The sequence below is a fragment of the Ostrea edulis genome, chromosome 8, assembly GCF_947568905.1.
Source record: "Ostrea edulis chromosome 8, xbOstEdul1.1, whole genome shotgun sequence".
NCBI lineage: Eukaryota > Metazoa > Mollusca > Bivalvia > Ostreida > Ostreidae > Ostrea > Ostrea edulis.
Genome location: NC_079171.1, coordinates 40,599,494 through 40,621,703, shown reverse-complemented (window position 1 = coordinate 40,621,703; position 22,210 = coordinate 40,599,494). Strand labels below are relative to the sequence as shown.

The following is a 22,210-nucleotide window of genomic DNA, read 5'->3' as shown; positions in this document are numbered from 1 at the left end:
AATGACAGATTCCCAACTGATTACTCACAAATACAGTTTCAAATACAAGTATAAACAAATTCTTTATCGTCACAACTCATCTTTAAACTGACATTTACACATGCAATGTTTTGAAAATAAAATAATTAAAATTGAAGCCCCTGAATAGTAATACGCGGTATAAATAAGTCGGCAGGAGTATGTACCTGTAAATTCAGCCATTTTGGGGTAAAATATTTGGAGTTTTAAATCACATTATTTTGTGAATTTGTGGCAAAAGGTGAATCCTTCTGTTATGACACAGTACACGCCTACATAATAAAACATCTCAAGGGGACTCAACCGAATAAAAAGAGGGAAAATACAGAGACGTCAAAAGCATCATATTCGATGTTAAAACCTACCTATCCCTCAAAGAGTACATCTGAGAGTGGCAAGTACCCCCTACCCCTCCCCAGACCACATTGGAAAAATAATTTATATCAATCAAGCAATAATTAACAAATGTAAATTTATTTGGATATAATTACCTATTTTACTGCATTTTGAATATATCAGTTGAGACCAACAATCCCAGCTGAATGCTGCACATGTACAAATGATTTGCACACAGCGTTGATACGTCTAGTTACTTTGAAGTGAGTTAGCCAAATATTGCAATCTGGTTAAGTTTCCAAAAAGTCGGATGGTAGTGATGGAATAATTTTAGCCCTGGTAAACCAGTGAGAGCATTGGTTTCTTACTTTACATAATTTGGAGGATTTTCGTTGGAGGGGGTGGGGGTACCATTATATTCAAGATCATGACACGTTTCGATCCTTGCAAAAAAAAAACGAGCTTTGAGCTGATGAATTGCCATCATCTTTTGATATTCAGTAGTTCTGTTCTGATTTCGTACAAAATGATCATACCAGTCGTTAGAAGATATTTGTAAAGAAGTGAGTGTCTGATTCCCAATTCGATTTTTAAAAGTCTGCACCCCCCCCAAAAAAAAAACCCCACACCCCTGACTCGATCAAAGAACTTTGTTTTCATTAGCATTTTCTTACCCCTCATACAAATGGTTTGAACTGTTTTCAATTTTGAACACCATCCTGGATTCTCAACATAATACTTAACATATTGTGCAGTCTGATTGTGTTGCTACCCGGAACTTGTCATATTCACACTAAATGTTAGAATACAAAGAGAGATAGCTCACGTTTTCGAATAGGCCTATATCTCAGTGAACTCGAAATAAAGACACCACAGAGGCTTCCACGTCTGCCTCGTACTTAGATATTTTAGTCAGAAAATAGATACTAACACCAACTAAACATTGCATCAAACGGAATTAATTAGCTTTTGTGAATTTCTTTAGCCGAAAGAGACATATACGTTTGAATGATTGATTTTAGAAACCCAAAATCGCAAATTGGTATGCTCACATGTGGATCCCCAAAAATATCGATTCAGTTATTACAGCATTTGTACATTTTTCTTCTGAAAATAATTGGGTTCGTGTAGCTACCAACAATTTCTAGTACGTATGTGAATCCCCATCGTCGGATACCCACAGCTAATATCGTTGTCTACTCATCATCCGTAAGCAAACCAGTCAAAATGTCGTTGTATTTAGTTAGTATGCTCGGATAATTTGATTGGTGCCATTCAGAAACCGCAATGGCATTTCAGCGAATTAGAGGTAGTGTAACGAATATATGTTCAGCAACAACATAAACCTGGAGGACAAATTTTTCATAGTGCGAGCTAAGTTCAATTTCGACGCTTCAAAATCTTTTCAGGAGGACACAATTACACAGATGTTGAAAAGATGAGAATCCTTTTTTGTCAATTAAAACAGGTGGCAGTAGAAATATTTGTTATCCAGATTTTCAACCAGTGTGGATGATAATAAACGGGTGCAAGTGCAGTGTTCTGGTCGTTTCACCATTAATTTCGATAATGAGATAACAATGTGATTATTTGAAATCGTGTAACTTTACTGCCAAGTATATTGGCAGATATTAAAGCGAGGACTGTGACATTATAAATGGTCGTTTTCAATTCCTGTTTGCTTCACCCTAATCCATTTTGACAGTGGATAAATGGAGGAACATGCTGACCAACAGTAACCATTTCAAGCTGTTTGTTGTTGATTAGGCCCATACCGTGCTGCATTGGTACGGAAAAAAACTTTACTTTTCATGTTAAAGATATATGATATTATATTTAAAAATAACCGTGAAGACTTGTATCATTTCTACGTTACAGTACTGTACAATAACAATCCCTAACTTTATTTAATAAGTTATTATGTTTTCAGAGTATATGTTTACAGATAAATTGTCACAAAGGCAACTCACATCTACTTTCTGCCAATTCGCATTCCTTAAACAGCCAAAATTAAAATCCCCTTAGGTGTCTACATATGGAATTGCACATCTTAATTATTATCAACTCGTATTCCATTTCAACTCGCTTAATCCCACACAGATCTTTCTCCTTATGCTTATGATGAAGCAAACACATACATAAGTATTATATCATTCACAAACTCAAAAACTGCAAACTATTTTACAACTCCAAATGAACACACACTGTGTATTGAACCCACACAATCAGAAAAATTCACTCCAGCAAAGGTTCAGTCTTGACCTTAACCATTTTTGTTTTTCATTTGATAAATTGATAGCATAAATATCTCAAAAAAAGTTGTCACTTTTGGTAAAGGGATGCCTTAACAATTGGAAATCCAGTTGGCTTTTAGGTGGGGCGATTTGGTGAGGGTTGAGTTGCCAATGGTTTTACTTGTCCTGCACCAAACTTAATTGTCAATGTGAATATGTGGTAATATTGAGGGGTGAAAGTGAAACGGAGATGGAGCTTCTCCGTGTATGGTCCAGCAAGGTTGCTGAAATTAGACCCCTCATAGAATGGTATGTCCTGTTGATAACTGTAACAGCTAATAAATCAGCACGGAAGGAAATACAGAAACAAGTTTTGTATGATAATTGGCAATGAAAACCCAGATAGAAAGAATATTAAAATATTTATTCATAAATTCAAGAGTATTGTATCATTGTGCGACATTTTCTACTTTCTGATTTATTTGATTAAAAGAGAACTTTGTGAACGATATTTGATATTCTACATATCAATTAAAACAGGCAGTGAAGTATTTTCTACTTTTGGGATGAAATTTGGCCATCTTATTAGACATGTTGAGACAATGTATATGCCATTCGCAATTCCCAGACACTGTGAAGGAAAAAATAAAAGATGGTGGAAACATTTCAGTTTTAGTTGCGACAATTGCAGCTGGGATGGGAGTCAATTTTAAATTTTTTAAATATGTTGTAAACTATGGACCTCCTACCGATATGTATAGATTCGTACAGCAGATTGGTAAAGCAGGACGTGATGGAGCAGTTGCCATGGCCTTGTTACTTCAGACATGAAAGTGAGGCATTTATGTTGTGACATATGTGATATGAAATGTGGTTGTAATGGCAGCGACTGTTTAAATTTTGTCCATCCATTATTTTAAAACACAATATTCAGGCTAATACTTGACTTTAAATAACCCCCTCCTTTTTTGGGAATCCTGCATCCACCATTGTAATGACACCATGACAGTAACAATGTTAAAAAAAACCGCATCATAATTTGTATACACAGTCTATCTTGTAAACAGGTTACACTTTCATCAATTAATCAACATAAACATTAAGCATACCGTTCAGTTGTTTCATTTGAAATACCGTGTGCAACTGGGCCTAAACTCTTCTGCAGCATGGCGAATTCATATAGTGACTTTGTTATTGTAAACGGAGGAATGAACGCATATTTATATCCCTATATATCTATGATGCTGTTAACATAATGTGTCCGAGCAACATCCACCACCGCAATGAGCGAAACATCTACTATGATGATTTTCTGTATTAATGATTGAAATGCGTAAACCAGGGAACCAGGCATGTGACAGCTGACAACCTTTTTTCGTCAATTAATACAATGGTGAAGCAATTTCACTGTAACTTATCTTGTAATTACTCAGGATGGCAATTTTTACGGTTGTAAGAAATAGTTCATTCTTGAACCACTTTGACCTTCTCTGGGTCTGGACTAATTAACACCATAATCACTATCAATGTGACCCAAATAGTTAAACCATATCACACAAACTCGATAAGTCTTAGGTCAGCAGTCGCTAACCTTTCAAAATCTTGAAGGTGTACTAAGTGCTCATCAGATGTTCTTGAGAACACAATTATATCATCCGGGTATACGAGACATGATTTACTTGAAAGCCCACACAATACAACATCTACAACTATCTGAAATGTACCTGGTGATTTTGCCAGTCCCATAGGTAACACCTTAAATTGAAAGAAACCCACATGGGTTCTAAATAGTGCATACAGTCTGAACTTTTCATAAATTTACACCTGATGGAATCAATAAGCTGGACTACCATGCTGGACTCAGTCATCCCAAATTGTCTAAAGATTCCTCAGTGGTTAGTATAGGTTGAGCGTGGGATTTTGAACATGTTTTTGGCTTTCTGTTATCGCAAACAAACTTATAACCAAAACCATATAAGTCAATGTAATCATCTTTACTTCTTGACATCAAGAGGGCAAACAATTGGTCTGCCTATGATAAGCAATGAGCGAATAAATAAACATGTTCATGGTTCATGTCCAGGGATAGGGCTAAGCTGAACATATATGTATATTCAAAATGCATTATACCGTAGATATTCCTCTTTGGTTTTGGACATGAAGGAGGCAAACTGTTTGCATGCTTATGTTGACCATTGAGCCTTTTACCAAAGCCGAAACTCATGACCTGTCGATGAAGGCCTTGGTTCAGACCTAAGGTTGTGCCACGTTGGCTATATAATAAAACTGTAATCTTTGTTACTTTTGACATCAAGAAGACAAACTATTTTCATGATTTTGGACAATAAAACCTCTATCTAAATTGTGAGATCCATGAATCCATGGTTTCGGTGTCAAAAATGGGATATATTGGCTACATGCATTGTGGTGCATGTTTTGAGAATGCAAAAGAAAATCTGGACTTTGAGTTCAGATCCTAGGGTGGGGCATAATTGATCATATGTTGAAAATGCAATATATTTTATTAAAAAGCTTTACCCCTAGAAATTACGTAAGAAGGTTATATAAGATATGTTTATTATAATGTCTTTGTTTTGTGACATTGGTTAGTAAACATGGAAACAATACCAACAGTTATAGAACTTTACTTAAGGTAGTATCAGCCATCGACAAGCTGTGGTATTCTTTGTTTTCAAACATAGGAATATTGGTTGGTCGTATATTGTTTAACATTCGGCTCGAGTATACGAACAATCGTACAAAATTCATCAATGTGTAAATACTTCAATATTCAAAGAAAAGTAGAAAAATTTTGATAATCAAAATCCTTGCAAATAGCATATCGTCAAGTTGTTCATAGATGGCCTCTTTTGGAAATTTGAAAGTAGTTAGAAGGAATTAAAAGGACAAAACTTTATAATATTTTCGCAAAATTGTTAAACAACAACGTGTAATTTTCTAACACAACATGAACTAGAGTATGAAAGTGGTACAATATACACCCGTCGGATAGTGAAATTCAAACATGAAGCGTTACAATATACACCTGTCGGATAGTGAAATTCAAACAGGGAGCGGTACGATATACACCCGTCGGAAAGTGAAATTCAAACAGGAAGCGGTATTATATACACTCGCTGGATAGTGAAATTCAACAAGCGGTACAATATACACCCGTCGGATAGTGAAATTCAAACAGGAAGCGGAACAATATACACCCGTCGGATAGTGAAATTCAACAAGGGGTACAATATACAGCCGACGGATAGTGAAATTCAACAAGCGGTACAATAAACACCAGTGGGAAAGTAAAATTCAACAAGCGGTACAATATACACACGTCGGATAGTGAAAATCAAAGAGCGGTGCAACATACACCCGTCGGATAGTGAAATTCAAACAGGAAGCGGTACATTATACACCCGTCGGATAGAGAAATTCAAACAGAAAGCGGTACACTATACACCCGTTAGATAGTGAAATGCAACAAGCGGTACACTATACACCCGTCGGATAGTGAAATTCAACAAGCGGTACACTATACACCCGTCGGATAGTGAAATTCAACAAGCGGTACAATATATACCCGTCGGATAGTGAAAATCAAAAAGCGGTACAATGTACACCCGTTGGAGAGTGAAATTCAAACAAGAAGCGGTACAATATACACCCGTCGGATAGAGAAATTCAAACAGGAAGCGGTATAATATACACTCGTCGGATAGTGATATTCAAACAGGAAGCGGAACAATATACACATGTCGGATAGTGCAATTCAACAAGCGGTACAATATACACCCGTCGGATAGTGAAATTCAACAAGTGGTACAAATACACCCGTCAGATAGTGAAATTCAAAAGGCGGTACAATATACACCAGTCGGATAGTGAAATTCAAAAAGCGGTACAATATACACCCGTCGTGAAATTCAAACTGGAAGCAGATTATGCACTCTGAATTCATACAACACAAAATCTTAATAAAGTGGATCATCGTGCACCAATCCATCTGACATGTGTACGAATTATGTATTTCTATGAGGAAAAGTTTCTGACAAAATGTCGGTGCAATATCTATAAATGATGATAGAAAGTCCAGGAGATCATTTGATCTTTCTACCTTTAGCCCTAATGTAGGTCAAGGTACACCAGTTAAGTTTAAATGTTTGAAATGTGAACTGCATTTCTCTTAAAGGGATGGGGGCTGTGACAAAAATTCAGAGCAATACCTGTGGTCATACCTAAAAAAAAGAACAACTGGAACAACTTTTCAACCAATTATATCCTTAAAGTAGGTCATAATGCAAAAATCCAGCTGAAATGTTAACTGCATTACTATTCCTCCGAGAGAAAGTCTTTGATTAAATAGCAGGACAATATACATAAAGAAAAAAAGTATGGACAACTGGTTGACCTATTTTAGCTCAAACGAAGGTCAGGGATAGACCAATTCAGCTGAAATGCAAGATGAACTTTTAATCCTCCAAGAGAAAGCCTTTGACATAATACCAGGACAATACCTATATCCGTAATTGACAAAAACCCCAAAATTGTTTGACCCAGTTTTAGCCAAAACATAGGTCAAGAAAGTACCAATCCCACTAAAATGCAAAGTTAACTTGTATTCCTCCAAGAGGAACCCGTGACTAAATCGCAGAGCAATGTCTGAATTCGTAATTTAAAAACTGGAAAACTAATTGACCTATTTTTAGCCCAAAAGTAGGTCAATTGATTGATTGATTGTTTTGCTTTTTTCCGCCACACTCAACAGTTTTTCAGCTATCTGGTGGCGCCCAGTTTCTATTGGTGGAAGAGAGAACCCAGATAATGTACCTGAGAAAAGACAACCGACCTTCCGAAAGTAAATTTGGAACTTTCTCACTTACCGGTGCGAGCGGGATTCGAACCCGCGCCGACCAGAGGTGACCACTCGGCCACGGAGGCCCTAAAAGTAGTTTAAGGACGGACCGATCCAGCTGAAATGCTAACTGAACTTGTATTCCTCCAAGAGGAAGTTTGTGACTAAATTTAAGGGTACTATGTATCCATAATGTAAGAGAACCGGAAAACTCTTTGGCCTATTCTTAGCCCGAAAGTAGGTCAATGATATACCAACCCAGCTGAAATGAAAACTTAACTTGTATTCGTCCAGGAGGAAGCCTGTGACTAAATTTCATGGCAAAATATTTACCCATCGTGAAAAAAACCCGGAAAACTGTTGACTTACATTTAGGTCTGATGTAGGTCAAGGACGGACGGAGTAATTCAGCTGGAATGCAAACTAATTTTTTATTGTTTTGAGAGGAAGCTTATGTATAAATTTCAGGCAAACGTCTGTATTTGTAAAGAAAACAATTTCGGAAAACTGTTTGACTTATTATAGGAAGGACCAATCCAGCTGAAATGCAAACTCACTTCTTAAGATAGAAATTGTGACAAATTTTCAAAGTCGTACATGTATCTGTTACAGGAAAAAGTCACAAAACACGACCTCGGACGGACGGACGGACAGACAGATAGACGGACACAAGGGCAACGCTATAACATAGTACGTCCGGTCTAATGACGGGGTATAAAAATCAAATCATTGTCACATGCACAAGGTTCTCACTTGTAACTTGTTGGAGGGGTTAGACGAACACATTATGTACCCTCCATATCGTAATAATCTCCAAATATAGCGGAAACACCGCTATAAGAGAGTTCGAAAAGGATTAACATGACCCAGAGTGACCAACAGAGAAGTCGCATGGTAAGTTCCAGCTTGATATGGCAGATGAATGAAAATTAAAACAGAAAACCCCCAACGTATGGACGGACGTGCAAGCACCGTTGTGACATAATACGCCTGGTTTATAGGCGGTTTCTAATAATGAGCAATGTGAGACAAAAGACCATCGGGTCTTATCGATCACCTGAGTATCATAGTCCGAAAAAAGAGTCTCACATTAGCATTGAAGCCTCAATATAGAGTCTGTTTACATGTTTATAATCTTTCAAAATATGCATACAATTCCTATTACAGAAGAAGTAAAAATGGAATTTTTAATCCTATAAATCATTTTGAAACCGCCCTCCCCTGAAAGCCTAACACCTGACCAATGGGCAATGAATTTCATCATAATCATGTATAAAGTTTCTCCCATAACTGTACAATGAAAAAAGAGAACACAAGATTTGTATACATTTATTATGTTGTCATATAGGTCCTGCCCAAGGCTCTGAACTTCTTACTCAAGAACCATGACTTTTCCAATATCCGTAGAAAGCTTTATAGACATCATAGCCATGCATTTAGTTATTCTCAAGTACATTTACATATGGGACTAGAGAAGAATATATTTTGAGATTCGATTCGTTTGCACTATATGGCCACCTTGGCCTTGCGTTAGGGTCTGAACCCCTGACCCAGGAATTTCACAATTCAGTTAGAGTTATATGGACACTATAATCATGCATTTATTTATTTTTTTCTCAAATGTATTTTGGAATAGAGAAAATCTTTTAAAGATAGATTACATTATCATTATGTGATCATCTTGGTCTTCATCCAAGGGCCCCAACCCCTGACTCACGAGTTTCACATTCAACCCCTGAATCACGGGTTTCACATTATTTTGTAGAGAGCTTGATGGACATTTTGATCATGCATTTAGTTTTTCTCAAATATATACAGAAATAGACATATATATTTTCTAACATTTAATATATGTTCACTAGATGGCCATATTGGTCAAGCCCTAGGGCCTCAATCCCCAATACGGGAACCATTTCAGTACTGAGCTTCATGGACACCCTGATCATTGATTTAGTTTTTTTCCCCAATATATATGAGAGTAGAGAATATCTTCTAAAATTTCATACATGTTCACGAAATGGTCATATTTACCCTGCCCTAGGTCCTGAACCCTTTACCCAGGGGTCATGAATTTCACAAGTTTTATCAAGGGCTCTTCTATATACTTCTCGCACCGAAAATGATAAAATTGGCATTGTAGTTCTCATGAAGAAGTTAATAATGTAAACTTGTGTACGGATGATGCACTGTATAATACATTGCGACGGACGAAGACCAACGGTAATATATCACCAGAGTGATTGAGGTAACCTAAAAGAAATACCATTTTGATAACAAATAGAAAATCGCAGTTTGTTGTGATGTAGTAAAATTCATTCTTCCGTAAAGATATTCTAAATCATCAATTGCGCGTGATTATCATTATCATAACAATTATAATAATATAATAATCAAAGTACTTAAAATACTGATGGCAGTTGATTTTATGCAAATTAAGAATTGCCCCAAAATAAAAAAAAGAAATAGAGAAGTACACTCAAAAGTCATAAACTTACGCACAAATGTATATCTCTATACGGGTCACAGTTATGGAATAATATGCCAGGATTTTTAAAATATTACCCAACATTGGAGAGTTTTAAATCCGCTTATCTTAGATGTTTTTCATACGGGGAATTAAAACCATATAGATTTGTTTTTTATTATTTTCAGTTTTAAAAATGTAAATAGCGTACATGTATGTATACAACATACCTTTTCAGCACCACAATGTAAACTAGTTTTTAAAATAATTGTGCTATCCTGTTTCAATAAAGGATATGTTTATTATTATTATTATTATTATTGTTATTTACATACTCAATTGACCGACGGTAGAAAAGTGAATTTTACAGAAATTGTGAATTTAAACGTGTAATACGTAAATGCTTTACGAACTATTTGTTGCTAGCGCTGAACATTCCATCTGTTTGTAACGAAGTGTTAAGCTCCACACCACTTTGAGCCGAGTGACTCCAATAATAATAATAATTATAATAAGAATAATAATAATGATGAAAATAATAATGATGATAATATTAAATCTATCATCTACGTAGCATACGTGCATATGTATTCAATGAAAATCATGCATATCTTCCAATTAACAAGAATATCAAGATTCTAACACAATTAAATAATGGCACGTAATTTGCAAACTTGGAAAGCACGAGATATATTCATATCGTTGTCCTTTGTGTTAAGACTTGATCACTTTTTTTTAATTATTATTCATGAAGGAGTATAGTGACGAAAACTGCTTGTTGTGGGGTTTAAAGACTAATGGGTATATCGACATTCTTCGTGAAGAAAAACAAAGGGAACTATAAAAATGTTTTTAGAAAGCATCCTCCGTGACGATTATGTATAAACCTTTTAATTTTGCAAAGTAAAACTGCTTTAATTGACCACGGAAAAGGGTCCGACTGTAATTGCTGTTTCACTTCACCCATTGTTAATAATGAATTTATGATGTTGCACTGACCAGAAATGAGACCATTTCTTTTTCTAAATGCGTATAATTTTATTCGTAATGACGATGTCCATGAACACGATGACAACATTGAACACGATTTACCGTTACAAATGTAAAAGAATAGCATTGTAAACACAAGTTACTGCAATCAGACATGATAATACATACTAGCAATGTTATTGATGATGCGGTACATGTACAATAAAATTGTTTAGATTGCATCAATAGAATTCATTAACGACTGTAATTACATGTACTATCGACTGTAGTTGCATGTACATAACTGAACAATACCTAAGCACTGACACACATGTGCAACGAGGTGTAACTCTTTCAACCAGATACAAATACGTACATGGTGTAGATTGAGTTATCTTCCGTGATTATATAATAATAAAACAATTGCATCTATGAAGAAAACCTACACCTAACTTTATCAATAACGTTTTTTTTTTTATAAAGAGTGTAACTATAAATGCATGTATATGTATGCTTAAATGATGTATTTATACCGAAATTGATGAATACACATACATCAAATACATAAGTATCAACCTAATGTACTGTCACTGCATTCATTGCTAAACATCACAATAATATCATTCAAAATTAACACTAACCAATTTAGAATTTTTCTCCATAGAAAAAACCGGGTTTTGGTACAAATATTATTACTAGTAAAATGTTCTCTATCTGGAGCTAACAACTCCTGCTATCTGCCATAAAAATCCACGGGCTGTACACATAAAAAATATTGTGCATGGCAACCGATGATGTCACAACGTTCTGTTTAGGCGCCACTTGACGAATTGCCTCTTACAGCTGTTTCCTTGTATTTCCAATCGTAATACACCCACAATAACTGACTTTTCACTTTGGGTGACAAGTTCAGCCCAAGATACAGTGAATAAATATAGAATTTTCCCTTTGTGGGAAATGTAATTGGTAGAACAATGGTTTGATATTTCCGGAATAATTTATGCACATCACCCCTTGACCCCATTATTTGTATTCCCCAATATTGCACACAATATCCAGATTTATCATATATTCGTTATATAGTGCACACAATATCAACAGTTATTATCTATTCGTTTTAAATCGGGATAGTTCACTTTTATCTCTACACAAGTATACTATTTGATTATGAAAGATATTCAGTGATAAGTAGATGGCATTCTGCACAAAAAAAAGGTTTTCTTTGAGATTAAATATATAGGATTAATCTATCTTAAATTTGTATATGTATGTAATACAAATCATTCAGGATATCGAGATACAAGAACTTTTGGTAAAACGTTATTTATCGTGGAAATATAGTTTTGCCATCTGATTTCTACAGAATCACTTTTATGTGAGAAACAAATTCAATAAATGTAGTGCCCGTTTCTTGTGTTTTTGTTTTAATAATTTTGATGTTCTGTTGAAAATCCAAAAACGCTTATTAATGAAAACAAAATGGGTTCTCTGTGAAATGAAAAGCAAATTTCTTTTAATGAATGGAGTCATAGGGCGACGACGGACTAAGTTCTCCCAATTCTTGGTATTCACTGTTGACATTCTCATTGCCATGGTCTTCTGTCACCTTCTCTTTCTTGGGACTGGAGTCACTCGCTCGGTATTTCTTAATGATGTTTCTGTGTCTGAAAATTATATCATGTCATACTTGAACAAAAGTCGGCTTCTTCTTAAATCATATCTAACATCTCTGAAAAAGCGACCTACCGTTTCCAGATTGTGTAAAGAGCAAAAACTAGTACACCAACTAGAACAAGTATAACACAGAAGGCACCAAGGACTCCGTAAAACATGGTTTCCCAGTTATTTCCAGTTTCCTCTTCCTGTACTTGATTATCCACTGCAATGAAGGATGTATGCAGTTACACATAATTTGCATACAAAGTTTAAACGATCAGTATTGGTAAGGTATAAGTATGACAAATAGCGATCAGAACAGAATTTCATTAAGTTACAGTCAAAATTATTTTTTATATCTTTCCACACTAACATTGTCGTGATATCTCGTTGCTCATCACACCGTGTTTCACCGTGAATATATATATATATATATATATATATATATATATATATATATATATATATATCTTGTTTTAATTCTGAATAGGACACTGAGTATCTTTAATTAAATTGGTAACCATATTTCAGAATTGTTGTTCTCTACACTTGTTCTGTGGAGAACAGGGGGGGGGTCAACCAACAAGGAGTCCAGTACGTTTTATATACTTTGGAGTGGTGACAAAAGTGAATATTTGTTTTTATTTTTTTCCATTATATATTTAATCCATATCCCTTTTTATATAATTTAATCTGGTGTCACTTTTGGTTCAATGTTGGTTCAATTTTGAGGAAATTTTCAAATGGATCCAGAATTTCTTGCACTTAATTTTTCACCTATCCATTTCAGAAATGAGTTTAAATTTGATTTAGCATGACACTTTTCGGCTCTCAGCTTACTAAGGATATATAGCAGTGACGAGTTCTGAAATTTTATACTTGTGTTTTAAATGTCATTTCTTGGGACGGATGGTCTGAAAATTATTTCAATATTATGACAAGAAAGTGCAAGGAATTCTGCAAGTCAATAAAAAAATCCTCAATTCAATATTGGTCTAGAAGTGACATCACTAAACGTTTTTGAAAAAAGTTGGGATTTCAATAAAATAGAGAGTATATAGCGAAGAAATAAAGAAATATTCACATTGTCACCACTCTGTACTGTACAGTATAGCTATCTGATGAAAAAAATGGAAGGGGGGATCCTTTTATTATCAGAGAGCAATAATTCTGATAAGAAGTACTTTAAGGTAAGAATTTCAGATCGTCATCACTGATTCTTATCATTTGCTTGCAAAATATAATGTTAGATCTCATTATAGTAAGAAACGCATACATTTTGACAGTTCTTACTTTTTCCATTCCTTTCATTTTCTATTGTTTGGTTTTGTGTGCAAGTTGGTAATTTTTATCAACACATTTAGAAATAAATTATTTCACAAATATGCCCGGGGGACACTGTGTCAGTGGATGTAATAATGGTGACAATAAATTGAAAAATAATGATGTGGTGGAAGGACCAGTGACAAAAATATACCTTACATTCTGGATTTATGGATCTTTTAGAGCCATTTGATTGCGTAATGGCAGACAACGGTTTTAGTACATTATTCTAAGATTTCACACTTCTTCATGCCACCTTGTTGACCCCTCCTAACAGGCATGGGGTTAAGGTACACCAGTTATAAAATCTGGTGGTCAAGGAATCGTTCCTTGTTTTTCGTCCCCCACTTATCAAAAATTAGAAAAGGATCAGGCAATATACAACATCACCAACTCTCAAGTAAAAAAAAAAATGTAGGAATCTAACTTCGAGGTGTATGGAGCGCCAAATTAACATAAACTCAAATAATTGAAGATATCTTCAATTATTTGAAAATATCATCAATTCAATTATTGCTCTCTTTAATTGAGTTAATGCGCGCATTAAATCAATTATTGCTCTCATAAAATGAATTAATGCGCGCTTCAATACAATTATTGCTCTCATCAATTGAATTAATGCGCGCATCAGTTGAATTAATGAGAGCAATAATTGATTTAATGCGCGCATTAACTCAATTATTGCTCTCTTCAATTCAATTGATGCGCGAATTAATTCAAATAATGAGAGCAATAATACATTTGATGCGTGCATTAATTCAATTATTGCTCTCTTTAATTCATTGGATGAAAGCATCAGTTTAGTAGAAATATTGCTTGCAATAATTAATTTAGTGCTCGGAATAAATAATTTGATGATCTCTTTAATTCAATTGAAGATACCTTTAAATCATTTACAATACTTTTGTATAATGAATTAATGCGCGCATCAATTCTTTTAATCAGAGCAAGAATTCAATTTAAGATATCATTAATTCAATTGTGGATATGTTGAATTGAAGATATATTTAATTATATTGTTGCTCTCTCTAAAAGAATTATTGCTCTCTTCAAATGAATTAAATATATCATTAATTCAATTGAAGAGAGCAATAATTGAATTATTGCACGTATTAACTCAATTATTGTTCTCATCAAATGAATTAATGCGCGCATCAATTCAATCCTTGCTCTTATCAATTGATTTAATGCGCGAATTATATCAATTATTGCTTTCTTCAATTGAATTGTAGCGCGCGTCAATTCAATTGTTGATATTATTAATTCATTTGAATATATCATTACAATTCAATTAAAGCGCGCATCAATTCACCTGAAGAATTAATGATATCGTCAATTCAATTAATGCGGTCAATAATTCAGAATTGAAGATATCATTAATTATTTGAAGAGATCTTTAATTGAATTGTTGTGTGCATCAAATGAATTGATGATATCTTCAAATAATTGAAGATATCTTCAATTATTTGAGTTTTTGTTAATTTGGCGCTCCATAGATATCCAGTATCCATTTTGTTTAAAGATATATCTATATATTATATACCAAAATTAAAAAATGCCAATCAAAAACATCCGCGGTGTACGTCTTCAAGAATAACGCAGGCATCCACTGCTGTTTACGTTAACACGGCTCTCCCCGATTGACCTTTGACATCCATATATAATTAGCTGTAACAACATGACGATCTCGTACGTGCAATAGGGCTATTTACCCCGAACATATCTCGCATTTGGCCGTTTCTGTATTACCTTCTTTGCACAGGGGTCCCCTGAAGCCTTCGTTACAACCACTGAAACAAGACCCATTGACATGATCACACTGAATACCATCCAGACAATTCCCACATTTCAGTCCGCAGGCAGCACCAAATCTTCCACTGTCACATTCTGTGAACAGAGGCTAAACTAAATTCGATGTATTGCTTTGGCATAAATAAAGCGCTGTTTATTAGTTACAAATATTTCGTTGGGGTATAACTTAATTTAGTTTGACAAACGTTATATAAAGTATAATATCAACCGAATATCTTGTATTATTTATAAATGATAATTTACTACGATGTCTGTGTAATACAAGTTCTCGGAATGTGTCGTAAATGTTTATTCATGATTTGGGAAAAAAAGTGCTGCGATCACTGGTTACCTTCACTGCAATGTGATCCTTTCCAGCCTGTGTAACAACCTGAGTCACATATCCCTGTAATTGTGTCACATCCTTTACAATTCACGTTGCAAAGTTCTCTGCAATGTTTGCCAAAAGTTCCCATCATGCAAGCTGTCGGAAACAAAATCAATTTGGATTTAAGATAAAGTGGGCAAATATATGAAAACAAAATGAATACATAAGTAAACATATGTGTGGCAAATAAAGCAAATATCGTAAAAAGCAGTAGGTCAAAATTCATGAACAGGTTTTATATACATGAAATGTAGCATTTCATGGTCACGCTATTTTGTACGTACATTAATTCTGGGATTATTTCCTCTGGTCGATATACTATAGGCCTACATGCTTTTGCAATAACGTGAATTACGCAAACTATACGTGGAGATAAACCTTTTTATACTTTTTAGACGTGTTCAAGTGTCACTACGATGTAACTTTACTATCCCTACCTGTTTCTTTAATACGTGTATCTTAACTCCTTCCGGGGATGGTATTTTTTATTGCATGTAATCCAAGAGACCGCGTTCCTAAATTTTGAAGTTATGCATGTCTACCTGTAAATTCTGTCGCAACGGTGCTAATTGTTAGACTATCTTTATTTCACATACATTGTATATGTTCATGTATTAAGACATTAAATAACATGTCTTACGCCGTGACCGTGTTTGAGGGCGAAGCAAAAAATATTGACATTAGTATCTAGATCCATAACAGGACAAAAAATATCCCGAAATATTAGCACCTAACGTGTGAGGACAAAGCTCAATCAAAGTATTCCAACTTTAGACATTTTTGATCCGCCTACTCATTGAACGCGGGAAACGTTATGCAACTGATGTAAACAGTGCAGTGTGACGTCATACTCAGCGTCGGTGTTTAGCAAATAAACAAAAATAGCAAACGTTGTACAATTCGCGTTTAAAACCGAGGAGTGATTATATATGACTAAGAAATTAGATTTACATGCTTTTATGGATTTTATGTAACATTTCAGAGTAACGTGAACTTGGGTACACAAAATTCAAAATGGAGAAATACATGTTCACGTGATAGTATTCGAATCGACGCCATTGGGACAAAATGTTTCAAGTTCCATAGGTATGGTTTAATTTTTCACTACTTTTCTATATTTTCCTTTTAAACATGTATATACGTGTTACTTATAGGGAGAGTTCCGCTCTCATGGTCCTATAATATGTATCTTAAGTAAAAATGTAATACGTGTAGTATACCGAGATGATACACCAATATTCATGATTTATTAAAACGTCAAGAATTCTAAATATTATAGAATAATTTTTTCTACTTTCCATACATACATGTATCTGTTCATGCAATACTCTAGCAATTGTCTGTGCGTGATTGCTGCGAGCATCGATGTGGAATTTACGTGTACGATCATTTCATGATAAATATACATCCAGCACTTGCACAAGAATGAACAATCAGATGTTTTCGTATATATGTACATATTCCCGACTTGATTATAAGATAAATACAATTCAAGGAAAATCCGCAACATTCCGAATGAATGGACCATTTTGCGTTCACCGTTCACTAAATTACGTTCAGCGTTTGTTCTGCGTGCATTCATCGTACGCTCACCGTTCGCTATGCGTGCGTTCTGACTAGGAATTACAACAATTGTACCCGAGACCTGGAAAACAATTTATTCACTTTCATTACAGAACGTTCCTTGAAAACCACTCTTGCATCCATTTTTGCACGTTCCGTTGATGTTGTCACACTGTTCCGGACGTAAACAATGTCCACATGACTTACTGCAATTGTCACCATATAGGCTAACCTCACATTCTATAAATAGGAACAATTATACTGAAGTCTACTCAGTACCAACACAACATCGGGCATTATTGTCTAATTCCGTTATGTAGATGAAGAGTATTATTCAAGACAACAAACCGATATGACACCCAATTTAATTTTTAATATATTTGACGGTATGGTCGTTGAAACAACTTTTGACATATACTCCGCCTATTCATTTAACCCGGGAAACAATACAATCAATGTAAACAAGGCATTGCGACGCCATATCAACTGCGATGTTTTTTTTTCAATCTTTTCAAACCAAGCAATAACAAATTAAACGTACGACGGTAGGAGAAAGATTATCTGGGTGGATCTAACAGCCAGAAATACCGCACCAACGCACAAGAAATTGTTAAAGTATGGAAAAGAAACATGCAAGACAAGAAGCCAGATGAAAGGTTTGTGGTTTGAACGCTTAAACGAAAGCTCACTGCAACGCTCTTAAGAATGAAAATTAGGCGACATATATGAACATGTCATCTTCCCATGTGAATTCAGGGTGAAGAATATTGAATCAGAAATCAGAAGCAAGTAAGGAGACCAAAATCAGAATTCATTTGGCATTACAAAAATATGAGACCGAAATCACACTTCTTCATCTACGAGTGTCAAAGTTTAAAGGCAGTTATGAAAAGTGTGATCTTGAAAATAGAGCATTGATCAACAGAGACTGGAATGGAAGAATCCAGAAGTTTCTTGATCTCTGGAAACAAGGTATAGCTAGGTAAGAGGAAAGATCGCACAACATAATTTAAGTAAGTTTGGTTATTAAACTATGAGACTACCTACAGTACAGAACAAACCAAACCCAAGATAATCGCGAATAACTTAACCAGAAACACTCGAAATCAAAATCAACCATTCAAAAGCAATTCCAGACCAAGACCTAAAAGTAAGCATAGAAAACCAAGTCCTTCATATGCAGATATGGTGAAGAGAGGAACTCAGAAAAATACCTACAAGAGACCGCCAAGACAACATCCAGAAAGATCAAGATTCTACCAAACGAAAGTGAGAGGTTTTACACAAACATAGAAACCAAATGGTAATTCAATGAGAAATACCGAGCTAAACTACAATCATCAACCCAACCACTATCAATAAGGCAGCAATCGGGATCATTTTAGGATAAGCATGGGCACAGAAAAAAAGAGGAAAGATGCCCAACCAGAACTAGAATGCGATGATTCAAAACTGTCAGGACCTAAGATATTCAATCTTCCAAAGAGAGACTTAACCAATAAAGAGATCAATATTATAGTAGGAAAATCAACGTTTACACCAACATCTAAAGCAGATAATGTTGACCATAAGAAAGACACAGACGAATTATTTCGTAAGTTACGTCTTGGAGATTTTTTTTTCAAACTGAAACAAATGAAGACGAATCGCTGGTGAAAAATTAAAGCAAAACTATTCTGACCTCCTTTGAACAGATAAAAACACTTAGAGAAATGCATTGCCTGTCTTAATAATTCAGCAGATTCCAAATTGACAAGATCTAATGTGAAATCAAACATTTCAAGAGGAGAACATGGATCTTTCAAGAACTACAGTGGGGATTCATGCGCCATAATAAAAGAAGCAAATAAAGGAAGTGCCATAATCATTGTGGATAGAGACCAGTAAAAGGAAAGGGTAATGATCCAACATCAAGATGATAAATTTTATAAAAACCTTAAAATCCAAAAATTAACACAAAAATTTGCTGATAACTCCAAAAAAAAAAAATGAAATGGACTATCTAGCTGATTTTAAAGGGAAAACCAAAAATCCATAAATCTTAGGAAATTCAGGATTATATACAAGAGAACCAAAGTCCGTGCATAAAAATTTCCAAACCCTCGAATTTAGAAGTCCACCCTATCGTTGCAGGACCTTCCTCAAACACTCAAATATTGATTAATCTACTTGATTTAATTCTTAAACCATTATACAAAAAGGTACCTAGTTCTATCCGTGATGATTTGGATTTTCTCAATTGCATTCCATAAAAAGTACAGGAAAACATACTTCTGGTTAGTTTTGATGACATCAGTCTTGATACCAACATACCATATGACTTGGGACTAGAAGCTGTGCAATTTTGGATTGAGAATATCCAACAGAAATTAGCGAAATATTTTCTAAATATTTTATACTTAAAGCTCTTCAAATAGTTTTAGAAAATAACTAATTTCAATTTGATGAGCAATTCTATCTTCAAATAAAAAGGTACACCTATGGGGACAAAAGTGGCTCCCACATATACAACCTTAGCTATGGATTACAGAATAATCTTCCTGAGATTTTTTAATGAAAATTTTGCACAATATATTCGTCATAATTGCAAAAGATACATTGATGATATTTTTATCTTTTGAAATAAAACTGCAGCTTATTTAGAAAAATGCCTTGCTGAAATAAATCAATTACATCGATGGATTCAATTTACTATGGATATGAGTGATAAAGGACTGCCATTTTTGGATCCCCGAGTCATTGAGGATAAAAGCAATATAATCACGGATCTGTTTTGCACAGAAACATGTTCACATCAATATTTGGATTTCCGTCCATGTCACCACTCCCATATTAAATGTAACATTCCATAAAGCATGGCTTTACATACGGATACAGTATCCGGGAAAAAATCATTTATAGCGGAGGCATCAAAGTACGGAGTACACCAATATCTATCTTAAGGAACTCCCGACACGAAGAAAGCGATGCTAAAAACGATAGTCCTTGTGCAAGTACGCATAACCCACGCAACCACATATTTTTGAAGCAGCTAGAAGATTTTTTCCTATATTAGAACAGTCCCAAAATCTCAAAAACCTGATAAAAAAATCGCAAATAAAAACAGAAGACGACAGGCTCCTAATTTGACGTGAATTCTAACGCACGCTGGATTTACAAAATTCCAAATCCGTGCAAAAATGTTCAGTTTCCCGTTGTGGTACATGTAATCATCTGGAGGAAGGCAGAGAAAAACATTCTTAAATGTGGTCAACAATTAACATCAAATTCTAACATGACATGCAAATCTTAAAACCTAATATATTGCATGACCTGCCCTACCTGTAATGAAAACTACACAAGCAGCAAATTCGCGATCCAAGTATCAGAATTTCACCATGTTCCACATTTTGTCAATTTTGGACGTGGGAATTTCAACATATTTCCTTTTTATAAAATATATAATGACTGCGTAATTTCCAGAGTTAAAAGGTGGGGGGGGGGGGGGGCTATTTTATGAAATTGTTTAATCTAAAACTTGATAAAAATAACTATTTAAAATTGAAACTACATCTAACCGAACTCTGTAATTGATTTCAAAGTGTTGTCTAATATTGTGTGTATTATGCAATATATCGTGACATCACAAAGGACAGTTACGAACGACGTGATATGTTGACGTTACTTAGCAATTGTATTTCATTCCATAACTGTCTGAAGAGGGATTAAAACCGAAAACGCTAACAGTGAAATGTTATCAAAGTTTTGTTTCTTGACTTTTATTTAGATACTTAATTCTTTTTACAAACTATATGCGAGGTGAAGATAACGAACAGTGACCAATCTCATAACTCCTACAAGCAATACAAAATAGATAGTTGGGCAAACACGGACCCCTGGACACACCAGAGGTGGGATCAGGGCCGGGATTCATAAAAGTTTTTAGCAGATACTTAAGTGTTAAAAAATACTTAAATCTGAGAATTTACACTTAAAATCTCAAACTACCACTTAAGTGTATGTGAAATACTTAAGTGTAATTCATAAACATATTTAGCACATAAGTATTGACTTTAAGTTAAGTGTCCTAGGAAGGTGGCTTAAATAGATTAGAAATACTTAAGATTTTTTTATCTGAAAGAGAAAATGGCGGTGAACAGGAGAAATTTTAAAGAGAGGAAAGATTGTTTAAGGGAATATTCAAATGCAGAATTGATCAAACGTTTCAGATTAGATATGAATGGAATCCAATTCGTTGAAAACATTATTGGTAATGAAATTCGAGCGGGATCTTTAAGAAATCATGTCAACTCTTCCCATGCTTCCTTCTTCATTCTTGAAGTTAAGCTGGGACCTAACTTTGACCTCAGGATGTTCTTCTTCTCATTTACCATAGTCACCAGCATCAGACATTCGTCCTGCGTCCAGTTTGCCTTTCTCTTCTTTCCTCTCTTTTCGTCTGTTATTTGATCCGCCATTTTGCTTCTATCGTCTGTACCGAAATCTATTTTTAAACACGGTTCCCCCCCCTTTCAGCACTTAAGATATATTTAAGTGTCGCGTGTCTTACTTAGTTAAGTATAGCACTTAGTGTGTTTATGAATTATGCTTAAGTAGTTTTACTTAACTAA

At 34.8% G+C, this 22,210-nt stretch overlaps 1 protein-coding gene and 1 pseudogene across 1 annotated transcript; one reads left to right on the top strand and one right to left on the bottom strand.

Moving 5' to 3' along the window:
• The first annotated feature begins 1,923 nt into the window (after positions 1 to 1,923).
• On the top strand, positions 1,924 to 3,508 carry LOC125663220 (ATP-dependent helicase wrn-1-like; annotated as a pseudogene).
• A 5,255-nt stretch (positions 3,509 to 8,763) lies between these two features.
• On the bottom strand, positions 8,764 to 22,057 carry LOC130049695 (multiple epidermal growth factor-like domains protein 10). The gene is made up of 6 exons (XM_056147617.1): positions 21,939 to 22,057; positions 17,703 to 17,848; positions 16,002 to 16,133; positions 15,608 to 15,745; positions 12,626 to 12,758; positions 8,764 to 12,543 (listed from the first exon to the last, which is right to left on the bottom strand). The coding sequence occupies exons 1-6, from the start codon at positions 22,055 to 22,057 to the stop codon at positions 12,393 to 12,395; spliced, it is 819 nt and encodes a 272-aa protein (XP_056003592.1). The 3' UTR covers positions 8,764 to 12,392.
• Positions 22,058 to 22,210: the final 153 nt, after the last annotated feature.

What these genes read in the sequence shown, in the direction of transcription:
- LOC130049695 (XM_056147617.1), bottom strand. Translation starts at nt 22,057, where the DNA reads ATGGCGGATCAAATAACAGACGAAAAGAGAGGAAAGAAGAGAAAGGCA. An exon ending in AGGAACGTTCTGTAATGAAA is followed by an intron (nt 16,134 to 17,702) that starts GTGAATAAATTG and finishes TGTTTCCGACAG; the next exon opens with CTTGCATGATGGGAACTTTT. An exon ending in GGGACCCCTGTGCAAAGAAG is followed by an intron (nt 12,759 to 15,607) that starts GTAATACAGAAA and finishes CCTTCATTGCAG; the next exon opens with TGGATAATCAAGTACAGGAA.